Raw genomic sequence first — 18,056 nt, 5'->3', positions numbered from 1 at the left:
CCTACAGAAATGCCATATTAGGATGCATTCAACAATGCCATGTTGCTGTTGATGATCAAATGGATTTCGGAGCATATTTCTTCCTTTCTAATTTTTGCCTGAACCTGATCATCCACTCGACTATAGGCTTCTAACATGGTTTATCCGCATCGGTCGGTTGACTGGCCGCTGCAATCTCTGCATGACGTTGAAATCTTCAGCAATTACTATCGGGCTTCGTCCCCTGACATACGGACTATGCGATCTAAGAGATTCCTGAATTCTTCGATTGTGGTAGTCGATGGTATACAGGTACATTTTTATCCAAAGCTACACAAACCCTTTTATGGAGGGTTCAAACGTTTCCTTTATGACATGTCGATCACACATCAAGTTCGCATGATTGAATGATCATTGAAGTTGAATGATTGAAGCCATTCGGGATAACAGCGTAAAAAAAAAAATCTCTCACAATCTACAAGAAATCTTACTTGGCTTTCCGGTGGTTGGGATTAAGTTTTAGGATTCTAATGAGGTACTTATTCTTAACACTTCTTCGTGCTTTAAGGCCATGCTGTGCTGCAAGGCATTTTCAAGCACGAGAGTTGGTGTTTTCGTCTATCAGCAAATGATGTACAACTAATGATCGTACTGCCAAAGGGTAGACTCCCCTTTTCACCATCTTCGTGGTAACAATACATTCAGTCAGATCCAATTTCTTAAAGCGCACAACTAAATACTTTATTGTATTTTTTTAGGAAAGTTGATACGGAACGTATACAAAATAAAATAAAAACATAAGCTCCTTAGAAAATGTTATGAAGATAGGAACGTTAAGGAAACTCTTTTTCTCTTGAATGTTGGACCATAATATTTTTATTCAATTTAAAGTTTTCTTGCATATTTTGGTTCGCATTTAATTCATTACATAATTACTATAATATATTTGCAGCTAATGTTCAAATATGAAGAAAATAATGTCAATATTCTGCTCTAATTTCAAATTTAATAACACCTGAAGTATAAATTTTGATTATTTTTTACAACCCGATAACAAAACAGCAAATATTTGAGTCTAATTTTATGTAACTTATTTTTGATTTTAAAATTGAGAAAATCTAATGTACCTCTCTAATAGAATTATTGTGATTTCTCAGTTTTCTTTTGGCTTGTTCTTCAGGATGTTAACTTTTCTTGCCTCATATTACGCCTTTCGTTTAGGGCTATTTGATAAGATACTGCCACTGTCTCTGAAGAATTCAGCTGAAATGGAAGATGTTAGATGATAAAATTGACTCCTCAGAAGAAAATTACAAATGAAAGTCTAGGGGCAATGTTTATCCTTATTGATTGAAAAATCATATCAATAAGAATAAATTGGAGAAGTTTGTCGGGGGGTGCGGTCAGCAACCCCTGCTGACCGCACCCCCAACAAAATTCTCCAATCATTAATCTACGGTCAACTATCTACACCTCATTAAGAATAAATAATGAGATAATTAATTTCAAACATACCAGCTCCACAACAGGTACAACTCGACTGGACATGTACAAAGATTATTGCCGTCCCTAAGGTCGAATGACCAAGGGTTTTTTCGTAAAAAAATTAAATAAAATGAAAACTTCATCGTCTATTACGAAGCAATTAACGCAACCATAACAGTTCCCTTCTCAACCAACATAACTTAAACACTATAATAAAAATTTTGGATTTATAATTATATTTACTCTAGATATAAAATAAATTATTGGAAATCTCAGCTAAAAAAAAAAAAAAAAACGGTCTAAAAATTTGTTGCATACACCTAAAAAGTATATTCTGTAATTATAACATAATTATTATTCATTCTCCAACTGCAGTTTGTGAAAAAGAGGACAAAGAGCAATGCTTATCACACCAAAACGTTATTTTTATGAGCTACAAGAGTTATTATGAAAATTGGTGATTTTAATGTTTAAATAGGAAAAGAGTCTACATTTAAGCCAACTAGTGGTAAGCAGGGTACCCACGATTAGATGAAAGACATTAACTAAGGAATGGATAATTTAGCTACCACTTTTAGTGAACTGAAAGCACCCTTTTGCATATTAAGCTGATGAGTTGATTCCAAGCGGTGGTCTGCAACATCCTTGACATGCAAAGAAACGATTATTGAGGTAGCAAATGAAATACTTAGATTTCTAGAAAGGAAAAAAGATGAGCCTTTGTTTGTTCAAGAATATCAAGCGATAACGGTTTCAAAAATCCACTTTACCACTTCATGTTTAAGAAACATACTTGTTACTCAGTGAAGCAGGTACAGTAAATTTAGTAAAGATTTGAAAAACAATTGTGTTGGGAAAAGAACATTGTATAGGAGGTAGTAAGAAAACAAATACTGAAGAGAAAACAAACAATATATAATAAAGTAGGTTACAAAGCACAATAAAATAGTTTACACCAACTTATTTGTGTTTCTCTTTGACCGCACCCCCAACCATATTCTCCTCGTACGTCATCTACAGTCAACTATCTCTCATAATTAACAAACAATATAATCCAACCAAGTACTAACAGAAGCTCAAACAACACACTTCTATAAGACATTCCAGATAATTATTAGATGAAATAACTATTGTTTTTGTATTTTATCTTCCATCTTCCTTTCCTATTGATAATATGGGTGTAGAAAATGATATGCAAGACATGTTGTGGATTAAAATCTTTAAACAACTTTTCAATAATTACATTTGAGGCGGTAGCTGGAAAAGAGGCGTCCGCAGTCATAAGCACTATGGGGGTATTGCATTTTTAGAATCTCCAATATCTGTTTTATTAGTACCAAAGCTCAAAAGCAGTATCTTGACTTTTAAAGATGGTAGAACAGTTTGAATGAGAGAAGTTTTTCAGCCCTATATCCTATATTTCTATATCCATAGAAAAGTTCAACGGTGGTTTAGTAAAGCCTTTCTTTCTTATTTTCGTAAATTTTCAGAAAAAGTTAACAAACTGATTGTCTTCGCAGAGAGAGAACATTTTAAAAGGTCCGAAACAGAACTTGTCTCAACGTAGGTTTATGCCCATTTTTGTCAAAATTATCCGCGTCGTTCTGAACAACTGATCACCTTTAAGTTCGGCTGATGTACCCCTAAAAGTAGGGTCACACTCATGTCCAACTTGAACTAATATACACACAAATCGGCATTGGATGAGTAATGTGGCTGGTCAAATCTGGAGGTAAACATTTGATCAGGCTGGAAACATGTGGCCATACTTTAAGAAATCTTCTCAGATTTATAAGATATGGTTACACCAATTCTCAACAAAATCAATGGCATCGTTTGGAAAGTTGATTCGTCATCTGATTATCGCATCGCCACAGTTTTTGTGTATTTTTCCTAAATTTCAGCTTGGTAAGATTATTGAAAGCAGACTAAAATTCAACTACAAGATTGGATTGGCATCAGTGAAAAGATTTGCCTTTTTAAATCTTTTGACCACTATAAATTTATTTTGTGCCTGATATGGAAAAAAAGGGCTTTTGTCCTAATTCTATTCCATGGTACCCTTTTATGATAAGAACAAACTATTTACCTAAAATAAACTGTTTTTTGTATTCTATGATAGTATCGATTATCAATGCCACAATGAAAGAAATCTGATTTCATACAATAACATATCATTTACAAAACTTCACAAGATTTCTAAATACATGGCTTTCAAGCAGACACCTGTTTTCCAGCTACGACCTTAATTGTTTCCAAGTCCTTTAAGAGATACTTATCCTTCTGATGATTCTGTCTCCTAGGAATTAACTCTTACAAGGGTAAGAGTTTGTAAGGTAAAACCTGCCCTGGAGCTCTCTATTTATAAGAGCATAAAACTTTCTGGAGGCTTCGTTCTTTTGAAGTTAGAGGAAAATATAACATGTTGCTCTGTCTTCTACTAGGTCAGAGCGAACTGGAAGCAGGGCATCAGCGGTTCTCTTCCCCTCGGTACAACCGTATTGCTGTGGGTGACTAGCTTTTGAAAGAACATAGTATAGGCTACATAAATAAAACTCTTTAGGACCTCACTCTTTATCAGGAGGAGACATATAGATTGCTTATTCCTGTCTCCTCCCTTGTAGAACAAATTGGCGACCTTTCACTTTTGGTGAAAATACTTTATCACGGCAATCATAGAAAAAATTCAGCAGACCAAGCAAATGGACAGGTTTTCACTTTGCTAGATGGGAATGATACAGAAAGGACCTGCATATCCTAATCCCTAAGGCCATCACTGAGATGAGAATTGGCATATATATATGTATATATTGGAAGACCAAGTGGTAAAATATATGTAGATCCTACTTATGGATATCTGGCAATATGAGCAAATACCCACCAAGTGGATTGGGACAACAAAAGCCAATACCCATGTAAACAGCACTATAACCAATCTGTTCATATGGAAAGTGGCAATGGTAGAATAATGCTGAACTAATAGAGCTATATGAGTATGTTTATATACTAACCTCTATTGAGTAAGCCACCTCAGGTGGGTTGGACATGTAATTATCCCTAAAAATCAGATATATGTGAAGGAAGCCAGACGATCACAGAGGGTGGATAGTGTGGCTTAGGATGCCCAATCTATGCTTATGATTCGGAGAAAGTTTCAGTGCAGAAAAAAGATGACATATGATCAATGCTGAATGAGATACTGTCCCCATGCGGGATGCAGTACCACATTAAGAAACAGACCATTCTCTTTTGATAATGAGGAAAAATGCATGGAATATACAATAATTTTTCTTAAGGATGGATATGCTGTAGTAATTATTTAAATACATAATTACAAATTAATTATATAAGTTGAAATTTGGTTATTACCTTTTAGTTTCAATTGTAAGAATATTTATTATTATAAGAACAAATAATAAAAATCTCCAGGTTTGGAAGAGAGGTTTCTGTTAAATATATCTGCACTACTCAAGTAACTTCTGGTGTATTCCGTAGTAACTGAAGGGTAATAGTAAAAAGTACATTTGAGGGACCTTCAAGTCTGATTTCTTTAGACTGGAGTAAAGAAATCCCATCAAGGAGACAAAAAAATTCAAGAAGATAACAATATCCTTTTGGAGGATAATTGCAGAATAACTGATATGATAATATTGGGAAAGCTTAAAAACTGTACCTTGCTGTGTTGTCTGAAATAAGCCCTGGTTCATATTTAATTTTAAGTTTGTGTAATTTTATTTGTACATTTAATTTAATCCAAATGAGCTTCTATCACATTATTTATTATGAATTATTTTCATTTTATACATTTAATCCAATAATTAACACAAAATGAAAATTCTTGTGCATTATTGAAATTCCAACATAAATAATAAAACCCAATAAAAGTACATATATTTTATTTTAAACAACATTCCAAAATAACAAAAATATAAATTGTACAAAAATGTATCGTACATAAATATATTATATAATATTTATGTTGACCATTTTAGGATCTCACAAGATTGATTACAAAATCAAATATATTAATATAAATATTCTCCTATCCACATACTTTGTAACAAACAAATATATATTTAAATTATGTTATAGCAGTATAAATATAGTGTTCAAATTACAATAAAATTGTCAATTAACTGAACAGTAATTAATAAATACATAAACAAAGTTGAATGAATTAATTTTTTTTATACAAATTTTCAAAATATTTAATATAACAGATGATTATTAATATATTTTAACTATATTCATCATCATTTTACTAAATAACACTGAATACGTCTCCAATGAAATTACTAAGATGTTGGTATGAGGTATTCTTTTAAGCTAACTTACTGTCCTACAGTTTTCTACAATAATAATATCATATATTCAAATTTAAAAAAAAAAAAATAAAGACTGCTTAAGCAATATACAGAGAGATAAAACAAGAGAGTGTGAACAAATTAACTAAAATGATAATAAAATTAGTTCAACTAAACTCCAATAACATTAATCTAAATATATTCTAAAGGAAAGTTAGTAACAGAAAAACATTTATTACATCTATGTATACAATTACATATTAAATACTTAATTATGTAACTACAGACATGATTCAGTAATATGAGAGTAAACAGACCTTAACATTGATCATGCATCAAATCCTATATTAGAAATAGCAAAAAATTATATATTTATGTAAATATTAAAGCTTAATATGGCTTTTCGTAGGAAATAAAAGTGATACTATAAAGTTAATAATAAAAAAAAAAATTAACAACAAAAATGTCTGCTTTAATTCTTTCTTAAGACATCTAAGCAAAACCCTGTAATTTCACTAAAATTACAAAAAATATAGGTTTTGACAAAGAATAAGTAATATTTCAAATCTTCACGAGCCTTCATTTTCTAATGTTTTAAAACCATTTTTATCTTCAAATGACTAATTAGAAGAGAAAGCTTTGAAGTTACTAAGAAGATTAAAGAACTGAAAAAATATTAGTATTAGCAGATTGGTATTCAGGTACTTAATGGTTTGAATTTTTTTTTTTACCCACTATATTGGATATAAGGGAATGTGCAAAGGTAGTGGGGTATCCCAGGCACACCCCTCAAATAAATTTTTATTATTCAAAATAATTAATAATAATTGTCATTTTATAGTTGAATAAATAATGAATAATACCATTTTAAAACAATATTCTATGATATATTAGTGTTGGTTAATAATTAACATAAGTTCACATAACAGTTTACAAACATTACTGAACAATAGTGATTCATACATCAATTTTTGTTAAAGAAAATTTTTACATTTTACATAAACAGAGAACAATTAACATCAGATTTGCTAAAATTTAAATTATTTTTCTTTAATTGTTTCTTTGACACATCAATTTTTTACCTATTACATTTTACAATATATTATGCAGTTATTTTTACACTCTTTACAACTTTATTTTATTTATTAGTAATGGGAAGAACAAGCCATGCTAGGAAATTTGGTTTTAAATAATGGAAATAATTACCATGGTTTGTTATTTTGGTTTAGCGAAAAAGAATTCGCTCTCTTTCATTCACTTTGTTTCCCTCTCTCATCAAAAGACAAGGGAAGTAGTTGTAAATAGATACCTTTAAAAATATCAAGGTACATAAAATCACCATAGTTAAGTCAAAAGAACATTTTTTAAGCAACTTCAATTTTTAATAATGAAATAATTTAAACAGTAACAGCAGAATTTTTATCTACTAACTTAAATTTCATCATTTTTAAAGAAAATTAAGTGTACTGCACACAATGCAATGAGAAGCAAAGCAAAGATAGAGAGAGGACTTAAATAACAACTCTTTGTAGGTAAGTATTAAATAGACTATCTTCACCTTACGATAATTTAAATGCTTTGAATCAAAGAGAATGAATGCTTCAATCATAACTTCAGTTGTTTTTCTAATGAGAAAACTTCCTATTTTATCACATATCAAATGTTCATGGATAATTAAAATAATTTCAAAATTATATTTTGTTTAAAATGACTACTAGGAAACGCTTCTAATAGTGGAAATAAATAAATATTGCTAGTTTGGAAGGATTTTTATTGCTGACATTCATTTTATTGGTAAAAAATAAATTGAAAATAATTTTACTGAAACAAAATGGAAACTTCAAAATTCTATGAAAAATCAAAATGAACTAAATTCTCTGTAATTGCTCACCTGCTATCTAAGCAGAACTTTGCTTCACTTGACACAGAAAGCAGAGTGAATGTGGCCTAATAAATAATAAAGGTTAGACTATATTAGATAGTAGAATATATTATATTAAAAACATCATTGATATGCCTGGGACTTATATCATGATAAAGTATTAAAAAAATAAACAATCTGTATATAGTTGTTAAGATGGCTCATGAAAAATCAAATTGATGAAAATATGCTTAGTATGGTTAAAAATTCATCATTTAAGAACATCTGTACAAAATTATAAAATATTTACAGATACTATAAGTTATTTTAAATTAAAATTTACAATAAACTTTGGTGTAATGAATCTAGTTACAAATGCGTGAACAATTAAAACATTTTAGTCTTAAAGCTTATAATCACATTAACAATATATTTTCAAATCACACAAAAGATAGAATGAGCATCGTCTCAATTTATTTAAACATACAAGTAAATAAACATATGTTATACATATCTATAGGATAAATATATCCTGATACATAAAATCCAACAGAATTATGCATTCATTCTGAATGGGGTCACAGAACCTTAACTTTCAAAGTTAGACCTAAAAATCATCCTCTAATTTAAGAGATACTGAGGTAAACTATTATACTAAAATGATTTACTTAGTAAACAAATAATCTATATCAATAAGAGGGTAAATATTTTAGACAATGGTTGTATAGACACAATTTAAAATATAATCACACAAAAGATTAGTCAGTACTTAGAATTTTAATGGATATATACGATCTTGATAGCTAATCTATCAGGAGCAGCCATTTGTAGGTTTGGATCAAAACGTCCAGGGCAAAAAAAAATTGTTATGTATTGATCCCAGTTTCATTAAAGGATCATTTCCATGCAACAGATATTTGTAGTGAAAGTAATATCACAACACTGAGACAGTGCTTATTTACACGCCTAACCTTACTAATAGGTCAACTTGAATAATAAAAGTTGAGTTTTATGATCAACTGAATAAAATGATAAAAACTAATAATTAAATACAATAACAATCGCCACCATTGATAAATGATAAAAAGGAAACATACAAGCTTATAAATTGTATATATAGTTAGTGTTATAAGGTACGATAGCCCATTGCCAAGGTTTCTACATGTTGGAGTACGTTTGGTATTGGCAGATAGTTGGTAGTACTACTAAGTATCAAGCAAATCCTGATAACAAGACATTACTGTCATTATAGCAAATTTCATAGTTTAGCAAAGGTTCATTTCTATAACCGCTGAGACTAACTATATCACCGTCAACATGGAATCTGGGCTTAAGTAGGGATTTTGATACATTAGCCACAGCCCTAAATAAAAAGAATATTATTTAGAAGGCACAATTAGGAATAAGATGAGGTGCCATTGAAGAATTAGCTCTTACAGGTGGCCTTGGAATAATTAGCACACACAGGTGGCAATGGAAGAATCAACACATTAAGTTAAGGAGTAATTTTTTTTTTTTTTTGTAAATAAGAATAAGGTCAAAACGCCAAATTTTCTGAATTATAATGCAGTGCACTGAATATTTTTGAATTCTTTAAAATTTATTTTATTTCACTCATACTGTATATTATCATTATAATTAACCAAATTCAATAAATTATTAACTTAACCAAAAAACACATTGAAATAAAAATTAAACAAGAATACCTATTAAAAGAATTATACCCAGAATTAAGTTATTCATCAAAAGGATGTTTTTTGTACACATGATTGTTAAAATAGTTAATCTATAATTCCATTGATTAAAATATTTACTATTCTTTGAAAATATAAGTATGCAACATTATTTACAATTCTGAAACATATAGTTTCATTTTGGTAACAAATTTCATCATTGTTCATAATTGAATGATCGGTAATTAAGAACAGTGAAACCATGAGAAAATGTTCATTAACTCAAATAGAAATATATTTTTATGAATTTCTATATAACTAATCATAATTTATGATTTATATAAATTCAGTTATTAAAATTAAATAAAATTAGTTTAGTTAAATTAATTCAATGAATTCCATTGATGAATTAAAGAAATCTTTAAATTAGCTTCATATTCACTCAATTTCTATCCATCTTTATTTGATTGCAAGGGCTTTAAATAGTTTTTTTATATTAGAAATTACTAATTATATGTATCTTATTTCATGGAAACAAATTTTCTTTTCCTAAAATTAAACACTAATTATTTATTATATATCATACCTTTATAAATTTATTATTTTTAATATTAATTGATTTTATTATTAGGGTTTTTACATAAAAAACAATATTGCAAATTTTAACACTTCTGTTACATATTACTTAATAGTTTAGAATCTATCGTAACATAAAAATTCGACCTCTGATGATACAGCATGAAAAATTTCTTAGGATAAAAGTTCAGTTTGCCATTTTATTTGATAATCTAAGATCAAATCAATACAAAAATTAAAGCAATGGAAAATTTAATTTTTAATTAATTATGCCAGATTCATCTAATTGTAGTTTTCGATTATCAGCAATCTGGCCAGGTATAATCACAATTCCACTTAAAATATCTCTATCTTTAAATTTAATTTTAGTATTAATATCTATACTACAATTTGTGTTGGATTACTCATGCACTAGATAACATTTTCGTATAATAATAGTAAATATAATTAAACAATTTTTAAAAACTCAACAATTAATCTTATTAATGGGAATAAACAAAAAATCCAATATCTAGTGGAATGTCAAATACACACCAAACAATTAATTATTTCAATTAATAAAACAGAACTTATACTTATTTTTAACATAATTCAACAAATAAACCAACATACGAATAAATGCACAAGCTAGATAACAGTAGTAAAGCAACAAATTATAACAAAAACAAACAAATCCTGAAACAATTTTGTTTTAAAAAATTGAATTTAACACAAAAAACAAAACTCTTAAAAAAAAGCTAATAAATTAACCAAAATAATAATTTTTGACAACAAAAAATAATAAAAATAAATGTATAGTTGGATTCACAATGAAGAAAGTTAGTTTATCGTTTTTGGTATATTCAAAAACAAAAAAACAGTGAGTATGTTTGTTTACATATATCAATCGCTTTATTTTAAAACTTTTTGGAGTTTTTTGCTGCATAAAAATACAATTCCAGATCAACATTCATAGTAAATCAATATTTATCTATTTAGGTTTTATAATTATTTTCATAAAATAGACAAAGTGAAGATTATTATAAAAAAAAAAAAGTAAATTTATTTATGATTTAGTACTCATTTTATTGTTAAATAAAAAATGGCATTTGCATCAAAATGAACTTCTCAATAAAAGCCTCAATTATTGACATCAGTCCAAGCCATTGATAAAATCAAACAAACATATTTAATACCCGATTAAACAATAATCAAATCAAAAACAAGCCAAAAACTATACATATTAGTATAAAAAAAAAAGAATACTAATACCTTGCGAATTTTTCAGTGGAGCTAAATTCTTCCAACAACTGCTATCAATAATAATAAAATATTCAATTTAAATAAACATAAATGTAGGAAAAAAATCAAATAGAAATTTTTTTAAACATTAAAGGAAACTAAAAATCTATAAAGAAAATTGATAAAATAATTCTTTAAATAAAATTATAGAAGGGCTCTTGCAAGGGAAGAAATATGACGGTTACCCATTGCATTGCTCTGAGTGCTCCAGTCACCAGTGGATATAGGTGTCCTATAGAATTTAGTAGAAGTCTTATTGAAGATAGGAAGCAGTTCATTCGCCTCGTTTGATAGAGCCTTAAACAATAAAAATTGATTCAATAACTCGGAAATTAATTAACTTAAAAAAACATCAATAGTTATTAATATTTTGAACCAATTCTTTCCTTCTTTTTTTCTTTGTTTAAAGAGATAATAGACCATTAATGTTAAATTATTTCATTTTCATAGTTCAAATGACATTGCACCCATTTTTAAATATGAACTTTTGTTTGAGTACACTATTGTTTTTTCCTTCTTGACTATTCTCCTTTCCTTATTTTGAATTAATATGATCACAAAAGACCACAATTTATTTAAATTTAATTATATTATGGTGTAAAATTATAACAAAGGGTTTCATGTATTTGAAATTAATTTAATTAACAAAAACCTTGATAAATAATCTGATAAAATGTGTTCTTTTTAAATCAAAATAAGTTGGCTAGGATAGTAACAATAATCATTAAATAAAAACTACATACTAATCCTTAGAAATTATTTTAAATATCTAAATTAATCATGGAAAAATTAATCATTTCTTTATATGGATTAAGAAGAAATTACCTTCATAAAAATTATGGCATCTGTACCATAACCATCACATGATAAAAGGCTGAGGTCACCATGAAAGTATCTCGCATATAACCGAGATATAGGAAGACCATAACCATAACCTGGAACAAATTTCAAAAAATATCTTAAATAAAGAATTATTTATCAAGCATTGAGGCATTCAATGCCATTCTCTAACTAACCAAGTTCCCCACTTCCCTCACACTAAATTCAACCTTCAGCTCAGGATCTAGAGCTGAGAGACATAGTAAAATTACTGTTCTAATTTAAAGCAACAGTACCTCATAGTAAAAATGTTGAATTTCAAACAAGAAATAAAAAAATATATAGGAAGATGGTCAGGGTTGCGGTCACAAGTGAAACGAAAATAGTAAACTATTTTCGTTTCACTTGTGACCGCAACCCTGACCATCTTCCTATATATCAATTTTTACGGTCAACTATTTATACATATATAAGAAATAAAAAAATATGTTTCTTTTTTATTTTTGTCCAGTATAAATAACAAAGAAACTGGTTCTTGTTGACTTTTTAAGTCAATATATCAGAAAAAAAAAAACACATTATATGTGAAGAAATAATTAAAACCACCAAGGACCTTCTCATTCCCTTACTTTACCTCAATTGCCGACACTTCCTAAAAAGGTTTCTCGATACCATACCCTCTAAAATCCATTAGCTGCTTCTAACCTCTTCATCTTCCACTTTGATTACAGATGCCTTGCGTATGGTGTCGGGTAGGAAAGAGATAGGACTTGAAGAGATTAATGAATTCTTTTATTAAATTTATCTTTAGGATCCCAAGGCACTCTTCCTTCTCCAGTTGGCACATCATGTTAAAGCGGCTTAACTCTTTTTTTCCAATGGAAATACTTCCAGGGGGTATATCTCTCCCAAACCATTAGAACCAGAAGGATTCTTAACATCCTTAATTTGTTTACCCATGTTCCTTGGTCCACATTTAAACATGAGATTCCAGCTCTCAATTTTTCTAAACTCTATCCTTCAACAGTTTCCTGTTAACAATTGTTAACATCCTGGGTACCTTGTATTGGGATTCCCTATCCATGTTTATTCACAAACCCTCATCATTATTAATTTCATTTAAACACAAACCATTCCTCCATCCCCATAATTATCAATCTACCTCATGTATGAATGAATAAAGCTACATATATTATTATTATACTACATATATTAATCTGTTTATTATCCTATTGTCAATTATTTTGAGCAAATAAGTATTTATAGATATCTATAAACGAATTTCATTATTTTTGTATTTTAGTTTAATAATTTCATTATTCAGTTAGTATCTTAAATCATGACGAGGTAGACAAATGGCACGCTATATGTGCATTGTTATTATTCTAAAGGAACTAGGTATCCCAGACAAAAATTAGTTTTCATTTCAAACTAACCTGCTAATGGAACAGTGCCCATGTCTGATTTGGATGGCTGAGGTGCTGTACTGTACATATAATGGAAAAGAAGATCAGTCTGAGACCTAGGTATACCACCTCCTCTATCTGAAACCTATTGGTTTAATGATAAATTAAAAAAACTTTAAAAATTATCTACATTTTAAAAATTAGAAATACAAACTATAATAAACAGTATAATCAGGATATAATATAAAACTGCTCATACACATAATTAATTACCTTGATACAAATATCTTCTTTTCCTTTGACAATTATAACATTAATAGGTGGATAGTTATCAGAGTGGTGTTCCATAACAGCTCTCATAGAATTTTTGAATAATTCAAATAATATGTGGTATAAGTGTGATGGAACGTAAACAAATTGGATGGGTCCTCCAGAACCTACATAATTTTATATTTTTTAAAACACTTCTAACCCATAAATTCTTTTAAGTTCACAAAAAAAAAAATAGTGCTCAAGTAGGTGATGGGGATTGGGTAAGTAACATTATACCTTTTGGAATTTGTAAAAGTAAATGCCTATTAATTCTTAATTAAATATTTTCTGCAATATAACATTTATCAATTTAATTACTCAAGGATAATGAAAAAAATATAACAGGCACATAAAAAAATGTTTAAAGAGTTCCATAAAATTAAGTACAACAAGAATATTCTGTTGATTAAATATATCTCTCATATTAATTAATTAATAAATCAATTTATAACTAATTAGCAATAATGGATTATGATATTATCCAAAAATAGCCATCAGAATGTCAGACACCTGCTCTGTTATGTATATTTTGCTGGAGACAGGATTTAAAATAACTTCAATTATTTAAAAACAACCAAAATTGACAAAGTTCAGTCCAAATATAGAACAAGGTTTTTTTTTCTTTCTAAAATTGTCTCCAGTGAAATGATGGCCTATATTTTCTAGGAAAATTTGAGTTTGGACAAACTCTTGTAAGCCACTTCATAGTTTATTTTTGTTTATACTTTCATGATGGGAGACTAAATACAGTTTATATCAATATTAAAAGCCATTCGCTTAATACGACACATTTTTAGAAGAGAAAATGCAATAAAAAATATTTGTTCAAAATATGATCAGGGATGATATTTGTGTCCAAGGAAAAGGGTATACAAGATGCGCTCACTAAGTTTCAAGAGTGTTTTTTCCCGAGTGAGGAAGGCCACAGAGGCCAAATTCACCAACAAGGTAATGGAAGTGTCAGCTAACCAACTGCATGAGTGACAAATAGAGGTGTGAGTGCATGTTAGTGACTCTGCCAGGGATCTGAAAATGCAGCATCATTAGATGGAACTCTGTGCGAAACTGAACAAAACCATTACAGAGACCATTGCTATGATTCAAGAGGCCTATAAAGAAGAAGCTAGTCACGTGCAATGGTTCAAATATGGCTGCAAGATGAAGACAAGGTCCACACTAGGAGACCTTCAACAGGCTGAACCGATTTAGAGAAAGTGGGTGAACTTTTAAACACTGCCAGACTGTCACCGTTCAGTTTTACACTGGATTGCTCTGACATTTGAATTGAAGGATCGAATCCACCAAGAAATCAAAGATGATTGGGTTCTTCAATATGACAATGCACCCTTTTCCATGGTCAACATGTCCCTTGTCCATGCCGAAGTTTTAGGCAAGTTTAAAGTTGCAGCAGCTTCCCTATAGCCCTGACCTAGCTCCCAGTAACATTTTTTTGTTTCCCTGAATCAAGAGACCTAAAAGGGAAGTGATTCGACATGATTCCAAGCAGCTTTGACCAGGTCCTTTACAAGCCTTTTGTTTGAAAAGATCTAGGGAGCCAATAAACCATGGAAAAAAAAAACTGGCAATGGTGTGTTGATTCTCAAGAATCATATTTCGAAGAATTTTATTTCGCTATCCAAAATTATTTAATAAATTTTTGGTTTGATCAGTTTTGAAACTTTGAGATTGCACCTTGTATTTAAACTGAAAGCTGAGAAGGTAAATAAATGTTATATGAAACCAAAACAGAAGAATAGGTGATGTAAATGGTACTTAAAATTAAAAACGAAGAATAATGGCCTAATTAGGAAAATTAAAGGAGAAACTAAAAGGTGTGTTCTGATTTCATAACTCCATCATAATACTTTTGTGATAGTATGCCACTAGTGATCAATGTAATACAGTAACTAATTTCAGAATGTTTCCTTCTTTCTTGTTTGATAAATTATTTGAAATTTGATTTCTTATTAGTAGTATAATTAAAAACTGAAAATTATTTCCAAAAAGAGAGGTCAACTTATATTTAGGGTCGTCCTATATTCAAGAAAACATAATATAATTACAAAAATATTAGTTGCTTGACAGCCATCAAATTGTTTAATTGATAAAGGATAAATTCTTCAAAAGATAATGAGTCCTGAGCAGATGGTTAAGAAGAGAAATAGGTATGATGGTGGGTTAGGTCTCATATTTTAGGTTTAAATCTTGATTAGATTTAGTAGAGGCAGGCATTTAGGCAACGATTGGTGTTGAATTTCGGCACCGAGTCTTGAATTTTTTGATTAAATTAAATTTAAAAACCGACATTTGCTTTAGCTGATTGATTATTGGGTGATCAAACCAATAATATCTAAAATTACATATAATTGATAATATAATATAATAAATCAATAAAATTATAAATAGTTACCATTCTGTTCTTGAATCTTGAGCTTCGGTGATGCTAAATAGTACTGGTCACATAAGAATGAAGCATTGTCATATGCATCATTGACTACGGATCTAATGGCACATTCAGGATCAATGCATCCAATGTGCATTGTTTTTCTTTCCTTATCACGCAATTCATTCCCAAACAATAATGCTGGAATCAATAATAATCATAAAAATGGTTTAAATCAGTCAAATAAAATTGTTTAAAAAAAGCAGTACTAGAAAATTTATCTGTTCACTAAAATATAATTAATTTTGGTCTATATAAATATACAAGGAAAAAGGTCCTACCACTCACTGTATCATGCATTGTACCTTCTACCTTTGATAAATGCACATAATCAATATTTCCATGTAATAACCAACATGACCATAAGCCAATGCATAAGTAGTAATATAATATGGATTTAACTTAATACTTAAAAGATCATAAGAAAAAATATAAGTAGTTGGTGAAACTTTGTGTCATCAATTCATTGTCCTATTGTTTAACTACAATTTAAATAGTCTTAGTTCATCTCACTTTGTATTTAAGGTACATAAGCATTAAATATAAATACATTAAATTATCAACATACTGAGATGTACTAAAAATTCAAAATATATTTTAACCACTAGTCAGGTCGAATACTTCAGCTAGTAAGATGTATATGAGGCATTTTATTTATTTAATTATTTTCAAAACCCAAAATTTATTTGATGGTTTAAAAAGATATTTAATTTAGGCAGAAAAATCTCTTTGGTCTAGGGCATTGATTCTCTTAATTTGGCAAGATAATCATCATCACACACCTGCTATAAACAGATTTTCTCAATAATTTTCAACTATTTCTAGGACAAAAGCTTGAGGATCCAACATTGTTTAACACTGTAGGTATATTTCTCAAGTGAAATGTATTTATTACTACAGAAGGGTATTTTGGTCTCTAGATACAGAAAAACTGAGAAAGGAGACAATAAGATAAATAACATAATTAACAGTTCATATTAATAATAGTTGATTTGGCTGGTTTACTAACTTTTTTTTAACGAAAGGAGTGCACAATCTACTACAAACAAATTTTAGGAAGAGTTTGTATTGTCTAGCAAATTAGTAATTTATGTTATATGTTAGTAAATCCTCATCATTTAGTATGGAAGCTATTTTGAAAATAATATCTAAGTGGAATATAACAGTTTAATAAGGAATAATAATTAACAGAACCTCATAGGTACTTGATCCTATTCTTGAATGGCATTTGGCCTGATCTGGTGCTCTCGGCTATTCCCAAAACCTTCATGCCTGGTACACTCATTAAAAAAGATAATAGATGTGCTCAGGATCTGACACGCACAGCAAAGCTGACATTTCCCAAGAAATCTCACTAATCATCACTTCCTAACCTTTAATTCCTCTGAGCTTCCATACAAACATGGTAAGATTTAAATCGATGTAGAGCCACTCGGCTTTTAACTCACTTGTGTGTGCCAGGCTTAGCATCACTAACTAATACTTGCTTATACACAGCAGACTGAGCAGAAGAAGACTAGTAAGGATAGAGATATGAACTGGAGTGAGTGAAAAAACTGGTACAGGTAAGGGAAGCTTGGGTAAGCCCCAACAAGCTGGCTACTCCATTACAATTTAATAGAGGATAAATTGAGAAGAAGAAATGATGTAATTCTTAATTAAATAAAATAGGCTATAACAATGATTTTAGCAAACAAACTATTGATTAGCACTTACTATGTTGGTTAATTAACATTCTGATACTTATACGTGACATATAAAACCTGTCTAGAAAGTACTGAATGCTGTGCTCTGTTTGAACATCAATATCATGACTTTCTTTTAATTCTATTACTCCCTGTGCCATTGTTGGGATAACATCAGCATGTCTGTTTCGAATTTTGGTCAAGGCCTCACAAAACCTAAAGAAAAAAAAAA

The 18,056-nt window shown here is 29.5% G+C and overlaps 1 protein-coding gene across 3 annotated transcripts in view; it reads right to left on the bottom strand.

Annotated features, from left to right (window-relative positions):
* Nucleotides 1-1,168: 1,168 nt before the first annotated feature.
* The window catches only part of Pdk (pyruvate dehydrogenase kinase), a 22,310-nt gene continuing 5,422 nt past the window's right edge, over nucleotides 1,169-18,056 (bottom strand). Inside the window, exons 3-9 of one of the 3 annotated variants that reach the window (XM_014420485.2) lie at nucleotides 17,856-18,040; nucleotides 16,107-16,280; nucleotides 13,658-13,821; nucleotides 13,415-13,529; nucleotides 11,985-12,094; nucleotides 11,345-11,456; nucleotides 1,169-1,242 (exon numbers count right to left, since the gene is read on the bottom strand). In XM_014420485.2, the coding sequence (XP_014275971.1) occupies nucleotides 1,184-1,242; nucleotides 11,345-11,456; nucleotides 11,985-12,094; nucleotides 13,415-13,529; nucleotides 13,658-13,821; nucleotides 16,107-16,280; nucleotides 17,856-18,040 (919 nt within the window). In that variant the 3' untranslated portion in view covers nucleotides 1,169-1,183. Of the gene's footprint in view, nucleotides 1,243-7,522; nucleotides 11,171-11,344; nucleotides 11,457-11,984; nucleotides 12,095-13,414; nucleotides 13,530-13,657; nucleotides 13,822-16,106; nucleotides 16,281-17,855; nucleotides 18,041-18,056 lie in introns of those variants that run through there. The other 2 variants (XM_014420491.3, XM_014420499.3) reach the window with 2 other exon arrangements.

This window comes from Halyomorpha halys, unplaced genomic scaffold, assembly GCF_000696795.3.
Source record: "Halyomorpha halys isolate HHAL.00 unplaced genomic scaffold, Hhal_1.1 Scaffold18.1, whole genome shotgun sequence".
Classification (NCBI taxonomy): Eukaryota; Metazoa; Arthropoda; class Insecta; order Hemiptera; family Pentatomidae; genus Halyomorpha; species Halyomorpha halys.
This window is presented reverse-complemented; position numbering and strand designations above follow the sequence as displayed.